This window comes from Crocuta crocuta, unplaced genomic scaffold (genome assembly GCF_008692635.1).
Source record: "Crocuta crocuta isolate KB4526 unplaced genomic scaffold, BGI_CrCroc_1.0 scaffold95, whole genome shotgun sequence".
Lineage (NCBI taxonomy): Eukaryota > Metazoa > Chordata > Mammalia > Carnivora > Hyaenidae > Crocuta > Crocuta crocuta.
In genome coordinates, this window is record NW_027530971.1 from 4,043,699 (window position 1) to 4,054,880 (window position 11,182).

Consider the following 11,182-nt stretch of genomic DNA (forward strand, 5'->3'; position numbering starts at 1 on the left):
CCACCTCAGGAGTTCCCATCAGCCTTCTCTTGCTATTTTGCCTCTGAGACCAAAGTGGAGGGAGTGTTTAGTCGGCACCTGCTCAGAGACCTGACCATCTTGCTCTCTTAACTCCCTACGCTGCAGTCAGCTAAGAGGCTTACAGGCCAAGCTGGTGTGGGGCTTATAGAAAGGCAGAGGAGGCTCCTTACATACCATGTGCGTTGGCCCAACCCCTATGTTAGCGTACTGCTCTGGCACCACACAGCTAACTATGAAGTATTACCTCGCCTCCCATCTGGCCATGCCCCCTTTCCACCATGCACACCCAGCATCCACCACGGGGCCTGATGTGGAATATATGCTCGACAAAGTTTTACTGAATAAATGAATTCTTAAACAGGCTTTGACAGAAAATTCCATATGGACTTTCCATCCAATGTGGCAGCCACTAGCAACATGTGGCTACTGAGTACTTGAAATGTGGCGAGCCCAAACTGAGATGTGCTTAAAGTATAAAATGTGGACTGGTTTTTGAAGACTCCATAGTAAAAAAAAAATGTAAAATGTCTTGTTCATTTTTTACATTGATTATGTATGAAAATGATAATAATATTTGGGAGATGCTGGATTCATTAAAATATTAAAACTATTCTCATCTGTTTCATTTTCCTTTTTTAATAATGGGTACTAGAAAACTGAAAATTACATATATGGCTCACACTGTATTTCTATTGGACGCTGCTGCTATAAGAACCATAAAAAACCCGTCAGCTCTACTGAAAGCTTACAAATAAATTCCTAAGATCCCAAGCAAGTAGCAGGAATGGTCTCTAGGAAATTCCTTAACCGTGGGGTTTGATTTCCGTGTTAAGAGGTGACTGGTAGAAATATTTGCCCCACTGGGGTTTGTTATGAGACCCAATATGAGAGTGAGGGTCTGGTTGGTATAATGTGTGTCAGGTGACTTTTGTTGTGTGGACTCCCTTCCCCACCCTCCTTGACCAACATCCCTGTGCCGGTGGAGAGTGTCAGTTGGGGTGACAGTGGGACTCTCCACACAACCAGAGAGAAGACTCTGCCCAACAGGATTCCTGGGAAGAGGGGAAGAGACCTGGTCAAACAGGAAAGGGCAGTGACTTTCTTCAGATACCAGTGAGAACAGGCTGTGCACCTGTGCAATGCGCCCTTGGTGACTTACATTGTACTGCATAGGATGCTAGAACCACTGCTGAGTTAAGAGGGCAGGTTAACCTGTTAGGAGAAAAACACGTTAGTGAGGTCACGAGAGCCCACAACAGCCTGAAACGTCCATCAAGGATAACACCTGTCTTCTTTCTTGCATTAACCATTAAAAAATCATCTTGAATCATAACAAAGACGACTTTAGGATGTAACTCAAAGAGTAAAGATAAATGTAACACTAGAGATTTAAAATTAAAGGAGAACTTTGTTGTGTTTACAATAATACACATTAATACAAATACTATGAAGCTAATAGGCCTAATGGTGGCCAAGGTTTTGGCTGATCAAGGAAGGTCAGGCTCATATCATGAAGAAAAGTGAGAAAATTATACTCTTAGATCATTGGGTGACCTTCATATCTTTCTAGTAAAGACGTGAGACCTTCTGTAGGGCTTTCTAACTAAATCCCTGACTTCTGTTGTCTCCATGATTCTTGATTACCCACTTTCTGGAAAGGTGACATCTTCTTAGCTGGGAAAAATAGAAAAGGATCTTAAATTTTTAAAACGCCTGTGAGTTCAAAATTACTTAACAGTTACTTAAGATTCGTAAATCTATTTACTCTCCTGAAGCTTCCGATCGATAGGAAATGGTCTGTCCACCTCCCAATTTGCCTGCCCCTCACTAGAAACCCACGGACTGGATGTTAGACTTGATATCCCTTCCTCTCAGGCTCACTACCCTACCCTCCAAACACCCCTTTTCTCCCAATAACATCATCTCTGGCTTAGTCATACTTTGAATCCTCTGGTTGCTCCCTTTTCTCCATTCAACCATGAACTATACCATCTGCCTAGGAGCTCGGCCAGCAGACCTGGGCCAGGGATCCCTGCCAGCTGGAGAAACGCACTGGGAGGGGCTGAATAGAAGCCGCAGGAATGAAGGCTTGCAGGGTGGGAAGATACAGATTTGAAGAGCATTCTTGCCGCAACCCCAGGGGAAGTGGAGAAGAAGTACTGTTTCCATGGCAGCTCATGAGATTCCCAAGATGTGAGTCACCCCCGTCTCTCTGACTAATCAGGTTGACAGCCCAGGGTTCCCCTTCCCATCTGCTGTGCTATGTGCTAGTGCTGAAGCTGCACAAGAAGGTAGCCTTCCCAATCTGGAGGTGTCCCCAACTTTCCTCCAGTTACCACGTGTTCTCTGCTAGGACTTCTCAGTGATCTCTCCAAGTATGGAGAGATGTACAGAGGTACTCCCCTCTGTCCATTCATCTGGAGACCCAGACAGCCCAAACACCAATCACTTGCTCTCCTACCAAGATGGGCTTCAATGAAACCTAAGTCGGTGTCCCTGCTGGAAGCAGTGCAGGGTGAATGGGATTTGGGGCACAAGTGAGGAGAGAGGCTAAGGAAGTTCCATTTTGATGGAAGGAGCAATGCTATGAATAAGTCAGAAAAGAACATTTCCAAAGAACAGTGTAAATACAAACTAAAGAATACCAAAAGCCTTCATGGCCACTCAAGGTGGCCACTAACATATCACGTGCCTCTAGACAGACTCCTTTCTTTTCCTCCAGATCTTAGGGTCTCCATCTGATGGGGACAGGTCATTTATCTCAGCTGGAAAGAAAGAATGCCTTGGGAACCGCCAACCACTGACAGATCAAACAAATCAGGGCACCCAGGAGACTTATTAGATCCATCAAGTCTGTCACAAGATCCATGGCTACAAATGGCCACACCGACCCTGACACAGCCAGGAATGTTTGGTAGCAGGAGGCCCTCTCCTCAGAGAGGTGGTAGAGGCCACCATGAAGCCTGACAAGGAATGCCAGGGATTTAAGACACAACGTGGCCCTCAACAGGTTTCACACAAAACTAACAAGGGGTATTGTGTTTGGAGAAGAAAAAATGAAGACTGCCGATTTCCACTACGTGGAGGGCTAGTCTGAGAGCTCCTGAGGGGGTAGGTAGGGCCTTGCCTTATTTCACCAGTGCAGTAGAGAGCCCATCACATAACAGGTGCTTGGTGAAATAGTTGTGGAGAAAAGCCATTAGTGCATAGAAGAGAGAGACAAGTTGTTACTGCTGTAGACGGCGGCCTGGACCCAGGAGAGGAGTGGGTAACTTCTACCTGGAGTCACCATGACATATAAGAAGGCTGTCCCATGAAAGGAGGAGCTCATTTCTGGGGGTGCTTAAGCAGAGGCCCAAAGGCCTGCAGTGGTGCTAGGGAAGGGATTCTTCCCTCCTCTGAGTGGGAGAATGAGCTAAATTACAAATACTCTCTAACTGCAGGAGCTCTGAAGAGCCAACAGGTTCTGGCAGAGTTCAGATTTCAACATGTGTCTTGTTTCTAAATGGCCCTCCCCCAACTCCGTCCCCCACATCTTCAGGGCCATGCCTGCGAGTCTCCCTCCATCTACACGAAGCCCCCCAGCCTCTTCCAGCCTGCCCGTAAGTGTACTGGTGCTACCTCTGCCGATGCTGCTCTGGCCACAGGTCTCCTGCAGCTCCCTCTGCCTGCCGGACACAAGACACCTGTCTACATTGACAGGAAGAACCTCTTCTCTCTACTCTCCTGTAAGTCCCCAACATGTGGCTTTCCTTTTTTTTTTTTTTAATGTTTTATTTATTTTTGAGAGAGAGAGAGAAAGAGAGAACGAGCAGAGGAGGGGCAGAGAGAGAGAGGGAGATGCAGAATCTGAAGCAGGCTCCAGGCTCCGAGCTGTCAGCACAGAGCCTGACACAGGGCTCAAACCCACGAACTGTGAGATCATGATCTGAGCTGAAGTCGGACGCCCAATGAACTGAGCCACCCGGGAGCCTCCCTCCCACCAAATGTGGTTTTCAGCTGGGACTGTGGGCGTGTGGCAGGGCAAAGACTCCCAGCCTGTACGGCTCCCCAGAAAACCCTACTGTAAGCCTCCAGAGCCCATACTGGTCCCAACTGCTTCATGGGCTCCTGCCTCACTGCCCCAACCACACGGTGGCCCCCTCACCCGGGCTTCGGAAGCCCTCAGTTGAACGGGCAGGCGGAAAGAAAACAGGATGAGGAGGATGGGAATAAGCTGCGATCTTTCTACCAGTTCACCGGCTGCAGCTTCTCCCATTAAGTCAAGGAAAAGTCAGGATTCGAAGAGGCAGCTCGGGGACCACTGCCTTGGCATTTCTTTTCCCTTCCCAGGCCATTTCACAGACTTCTGGCCACTGAGATGGGCCTGACACACAAGATGTGCTGAATCACAGGCAGATGCTCACGCCTTCGAGCACAAAGTCTCCCAGGGAGAAAATGAGTCACGATAGGTACTTAGGAGCTTGGAAGCAGACCTAAATTAGGCCTGATCTGCCTTCCTCAATGAAGCCCGTTTCACATTCTGGGTCTCTCCCTTCCTTTACAATTTCTCAGGTCTTTACCAGAAAGATAACTGTACCGTTTCTAATAAAATTGACACATGTAATGATGCTTATCAATCCTCCACTTCTCCAAATCGAGACCGGGTTAAAACCAGATGTCCAGGCCATAATGTCATGCCGGATGCTGCTTTCAACATCCATCCTTTGTCTACACTTAATACTGTTACCAGAAATGCACGCTCATTAGATTAAAACCAGGAATTTTAGTGTCTGGCAACTGACAGGAAAAGAAGAATGTGAAATTCTCATTACCTTCCTTCACAAATATCCATCTTCAGTTGTAAGAAATACAAATGCCTACGAAACAATGGTTTTTTATTAATTCATAATACTCAAACTGAAATAAGCACACACACACAAAAGGTGATAGGTCAAGGGCAAGATCTGTACATTTGGAGAACAAAATACATAAAAACACATTTAAACATAATTTTTTTAAAGTAGGTTTCATGCCTGGTACGGGGCTTGAACTCATGACTCAGAGAACAAGATCTGAGCTGAGATCAAGTGTCAGATGCTTAACTGACCGAGCCACCCAGGTGCCCCAAAACAGTTTTGTCTGACGTCTCGGGCGCTAGTCTGTACACTGCAGGGCGGCCCCGCCAGTCACTACGGCTCCTGTGGCCGTCTGACTTCCAGCCAGCCTCACGCCAGCACATGCTGTCCCAGGGATGGCTGAGCAGGGACGGACAGGCTGGAGGCAATCACCAGCCAGTGCTGTTGCCAGTAGGCACCCCACCCCCAGAAGCTCGGGGCATCCGAGAGCACAGGACCCACGAGCCGTCTGCACAGGCAGCCCCCGTGCGCCGGGGAACTGCGGTTCACAACACACCCACATTCCCTCTGCGTGAAGCTGCAGAGAGGAGGTGGGTCGGTGAGGACACCTCCTCAGCTGGGTGCAGACACCCAGCTGAGTGTTTTTCCGTGTCCCGGGAACCGTGGGTGCTTCAGCAAAAGCATAAGCATCAATCAGCTACCCACTGCCAGGACCTCTGAGCTGAATTCGGCACTTGTCTGTGAGCCACCCGCAGCATCACTTCAAAACCCAGTGTGTGACTTGTGGGCAAAGCTCGGTAACCCAGGACGGGCCCCTCACCCTGCGAGTCTGCCTGCCATCCAGTGAGTGGGGAGCAGATGGCAGGAGAGCGCTGCTCAGGCCACAAAGGGAGACGGAAAACTTTATATTTAGGGATGCGGCATACATGTGACCCTTGGCTGCTAGCCCTCACTCTTTTTTAAAGCCCGGGTTCAAATGGGATAGACATTCCAGTGTCTGGCCAAGAGGACAAAAGGGAAACTTCTTGAAATATAATACAGATACAGCAGAAATGTTCCGGGGCAGGGGAGTGATGATTTGGGCAATTTAAAACACATTGGGTCTTATGATGCCTTCAAATTTATATGTTCAAAGTCAAGGCGCTGGTGTTCTGAGACATGAATGTGTCACATGGCATTATAACCCCCTCTCTGCACAGCTGTGGGCTGGGTGCGGGGAACTTCATAATGCCTTGCCTTATTTCAGCCTCATACCAGCTCAAAAGTAGGCACTACCACCTCCTTTCTTTGAGAGAACAGACATTCAGATAGGTTATGTGGGGTCAGTTAGATCTGATTTTAACCTGGACTGTCACGCTATGAAAAACCTGAGTATCTACAAATTTCTTATGCATCTAATAACTACAGGCTTCGGGTCAGTTTCCTAGCTCTGATATATATTATTATGCTGCCTAGAGTTATCAACTACCTTTCCTGTATGGAAGACCAGCACTGAGAAACGGGGTAGCATCCATGTGCTGATTCATGCTTATTTGGGATTGGAGACTATCTTTTTCACCTACGGAACATCACCAGTCCTTTCTAGTTTGTTCCTATGTTTATCTAAGCTGACATTCAACCAGAATTAAGTGTTCTCTCCTCCTACAATGCTACCGAGAGAAAGCAGAGAAGGGAGAGAATGCTAGATAATCCCATGGTAAATCTGGCCCTCCAGGGATGAGCCCAGCTGATCGGTGTATCTTCCTAGGGATGGAAATGAACATGAACCTGGAGATCACCATTCACCAAGTGCTACCTTATCACATAGTCAGCATAGTGTCTGGGTCAATCTCATGACACCATACAAAGAGGCTGTAACAGTGGATGGAGGCCCAAACTTTGGGGGTCTCCTGGGAATCCTGAAGGAGCCTCATTTTGAAACTACCAGTAAATGAAATTCTGTGTAGAGTGACCTAAATTTATCAGGAACAGCAGTTGTGGAGGCTCACGACCAAGGAGATGTTTAACAAGTAGGAAAAAAGAAAACCACACAGTTGGCATGCCTGACTTCAGAAATGTAAAGGTCACTCCTACAGTGACCATGACCTCAACTTCACAAAAAGGGCAACAGATACCTCCCAGCCCAGAATTTTAGAAAACAAAGAGAAAACAACAAATATCACTTTCTCCAGTGCTTGAAAGCTAAATCTCTTTAAAAGGGATTTATTTTTGGACAGGCTACAGAACTGGGGCTTAATAGAACACCGTGTGTCAGGAATATAGGCAGAACCCTATGTTAAAAAAAAAAAAAAAAAAAGATGCGAATTGATGGTGGAAGTCTGGCTCAGCATAAGAAAAAGATATGGCAGTCCTGGCTGCCCACCAGCTCTATAGGAACCATGTGGGTGGCTGCTGCCATGGGTCCTGTTACACTGAAATCTGGTGTCCCAAATCCCAGGAGGTGAAGGCTACACTCTATTCCACACTGGAGATACCACCCATCTTACGATGGGAGGTGGGGTAGGTAGGGTCAGGTGTCAGTCCCAAAGCAGTGAACTGTAGAAGGGACACAAATCAAATTTTGTCCTGGACTTCAGTAAGAACAAAAATTAGTCTGTTACTCATCTTGTGCCAAATCTGCCTCTCTGCATCCTCCGCCCACTGGCCATGATTCTACACCAAGCTGTCTAATTCCCTCACCCCTTACAGATCTCAAGGCCGCCTGCCTCTCCCCAAGTCTTCCCTCAATTTCGCCAAATGTCAGGCTCAGCAGGAAGATTTTGTTGGCACCGGGAGGGAATGAGCTTCTCTCCTGTGGGGTACGGAAGTGGATGCTCAGTACCAACAGGGGCAATGGAGAGGGACTTTGGGGTCAGGCCAGTCCTAGCCATCCTTTCACTCAAGGTCTTTGTTTGGAGAATGCTACCGTGCCCACGGCCACCACATACCTGTAGCTCTAGCATCACAGGGGGCAGGTAGGACGATGAGTGACAATTACTGGCTACCAGTTCACACCTGGTGTTAGAACCTATCTGCTGGTCATATATGTAATGGGTCACAATTGGCATATTAAAAGAAGGAAACAGAGAAGAGAAATCTATCTGCACTTGCTATTGTTTATTAAACACTTGCTTGGGTAATATAGGTCTGCACTGTATCGTGAAGCAAAATACATTTTTGCTGTGTGGTTTTCAGTTAAAAATCCACTGGTTAGAAAGCCACACACATGTATACACACACATATATAATCCAACATAACGTTTTTAAAGCATCCCTTGACCAGAATTCGACTTTTAGTAATGGCGGGGGGAACCTGGTAGGGTGATTTCAAACTCGAATTCCACTAGATTATGTCACCCCCTTGTGTCCCCCACTTAGTCCACCAGCATTAGGAGCCGTTACGGGGAAAACTCAGAGCACCATGTGAATTTCCCATGCTTACCCAGTGAGCCGTGATGGGCATCTCTTAATCTGGCTTAAAATTTAACTTAACAGTATACATAGTCAAATCTCCAATGTCTGCTCTTGTGGAGAGAAGAGGTACACAAAGAAAGCAAAACAGAATAACAGTAATATTTACCCTTTAAACATATTAAATGTTAAAATGTCATCATGTGATTACACTCAAAAACAAAACAGAACAGTACTCAATGCCTGAGTTAATGTCACCTTGTTGGTGATGGTCTCATGGGAATCATGAACACAGAATAGGAGTCAATACTCCTGAATATCCACTTTTTTTTTCCCCCTGGTTGAGAAAAGACTCTGGAAATTTCCCTCCTATGAAAAATAAACATATCAATAGTAAAAGGGCTCAATGTTGCAGTGGGGGAGGGGAAGTAGAGGCAGTGTCACTGTTCAAACAGCAACAACCTTCCTGTGTCCACCCCCTCCCACTCCACCCCCTCCATTCCAAACAACGTTCCCCACCCAGAAACCCCACGTGTCAGTACAAAACAAGGGCCAGGCCCTATGCCAAGCCCTGAGGGGTAAACAATCCTATCTGGGCTCTTTCCCTTATCTGGTTCACATTTTGCCTGCACAGCCTGGATTCGCTCAGGGGAAGAGCTGGTCTGGCTTGCATGCCTTTCTGTCTCTTACCAACGGGGGACGTTGGCAGAGAATGCTTACTTCAGATACCTCTTCTTATCCTAAAGTGTCTCAGTTCTAGCCCCCAGAGATCCGGTGCTATCTGATCGGTGGACTCTTTCACACAATGGTCTTCCAAACCCTGCCCGCGTTAGGAAACGTATGACTTTGCTTTCTTTGGGCACTTCCCGCTCAACAGGCAGGAGAGGCCAGGGTAGCGGCGGAGGCGGTGGATGGGAGTGTACTGGGAATTGCACCAAGTAAGGAGGTAAGCAGGCCCAAGAGAGAACTAACGTTTCGGTATGCACCCCTCTGATTCTTACTTGGATCAGAACTGCTGGTGGACTTTCTGCCCAAATGACGTGTATGCCACAGTGATCAAATAAAGAGTACATTCTTAGTGGTTACTCATTTTCATATACCAAAATGGAAACTTAAAAAAAAAAAATGTGATTACCTGGTTTGTTCTTGCTGCAGTGTGTTGGGATCAGGTATAAAAAATCTTACTCGAAAATGCAGAGTACAGGGGAAACCTCCTATAACATTTTTCAAAAACAAATTTAAGTTTTCCCTATAAAAAAGTCAATGTAGATAAGCTGCTACTCTCCCATTAAGTGATGCATTTTTTTTTCACTAGACCACTGCTTTTTTCCATCGATAAAAGGACTGATTTCAAACAAGGAGTGCACAGGTTAAGCGATTGTTTAGAAATTTCCAAGTCTGCAAAGAGTAAAATGGTTTGCAATATGAGCACAGAATGAGGTATTACCTCCTAATACGGTTTAACTTTAGGGCTGTGTTCAAACAATGCACTCCCGTTATTGATATCAGGAATTTTAAAAATCCTCAAATCAACAGATTATACGACGTTCACAAAGAAGTAATCTCACACATATAGTGATTTTATACTTTTCCCAAACATTTTCACATATGTTCTTGAGTTTAAGCACGGCCGTAACTGTGAGTAGGCTCGGCTGGTACTGATGTACAGATGAGCCAACAGGCATGGAGACTTGCCTTGGGTCACACAGCCGATGACGGTACCAGAAGTGTAGCACTGAGGTTTTTGATTCCTCTGTGCCACATCTCAGTCATGTTTATACTGGACAATAATTCATGCTTTTTTAATGCAAAGCGAATTCCCAAAGTGATGAACATACTAACAAATATTATGCAATCAATTAACATACTCAAATACGGCTTTATGCAACAAGCAAGAGTCAATTGGCTCATAGAGATAGAATTAGCCCATTTCTTTTGCTGGATATGGCAGGAGGAAACGAGGACACTGTGTTGCTAAGATCCATGCTCTCCTTCAGGTCAACCGCGCCCCTCTCCGTGACTCAATGTTCCGCTGGCCCTGTGCTTTCCCGCTTCGGCAACTCAAGCCTTCTGCACCCTGCTCCCCTTATGGGCGTGCTGACCTCAGTTCATCCGGGGTTCCACCTCCCCTCTCTTTGGTACTTTCTGTCAGCATCTCTCCCGTGTCAAAGACTCAGTGTGTGTGCACCTACGAAGGTACCTCTGCATGGGTGCCCTGGGGCCCGTGGATGACACTGTAACTCGGTACAGGCTGACCACCTGCACATCATGGGACAGCTAAGTGTCCTCGGGCCTTGGGGTACCCTCTCGGCTCCTCGCCACCACACCTTGTCAACGTGTGTCTCAGGATGCCTTTGTGCACCCAGGGCGCCTGAGCACGTGCTCAGAACTATCCCGGAACCCTCACTCTCCCTGAGGCCGCGTCCCTGGGCTTGGCTGTGAGCTCCCTGAGGGCTGGGACCAGATCCCCTGTGCCTTGCCACAAGGTGAGCTCAGGACCCATTTCCCGAATGAAGGAGCTAGTGAGGGAATGCATGATGACGTGTATTCATGCCCGTGTGGACTCACTGCTCTGTGAATTCACGTGGGGGTAGGCATGGAGCTGCACAACAGCACTGTGGCTCCCCGGTGGCAGCTCTGAATGCCGAGTGGGGGAGGACTTGGAGGCCCAGGCTCCAGCAGGGAGCAGCAGTGGGATCATGGCCATGGGTCCCTGTCTCTACTCCTTCCCACGTGGGTGCCGGGCAAGTGGGGAGAGGTGGCATACGTGTGTGCACACTTCTGTGTAATCCACCTGCCATCCATCCCTAAGCCATTCACTGGCCAAGTCCCGGGGAGGGGGCGCATTGTGAGGAATGCAGAGTGTGGCAGGGGCCCTTCGCTGAAGGAGCTGGCAACTGGGAGATGAAGGAGGGTGCTCCAAGGAGTAAAGC

At 47.5% G+C, this 11,182-nt stretch overlaps 1 protein-coding gene across 2 annotated transcripts in view; it reads right to left on the bottom strand.

Annotated features, from left to right (window-relative positions):
* Positions 1 to 11,182, bottom strand: part of PTPN3 (protein tyrosine phosphatase non-receptor type 3) — a 75,911-nt gene that overhangs the window by 58,201 nt on the left and 6,528 nt on the right. Inside the window, exons 4-6 of one of the 2 annotated variants that reach the window (XM_077769842.1) lie at positions 9,385 to 9,463; positions 4,836 to 4,880; positions 1,181 to 1,233 (exon numbers count right to left, since the gene is read on the bottom strand). In XM_077769842.1, coding sequence (XP_077625968.1) covers positions 1,181 to 1,233; positions 4,836 to 4,880; positions 9,385 to 9,463 — 177 coding nt within the window. Of the gene's footprint in view, positions 1 to 1,180; positions 1,234 to 4,835; positions 4,881 to 9,384; positions 9,464 to 11,182 lie in introns of those variants that run through there. The other variant, XM_077769843.1, reaches the window with a different exon arrangement.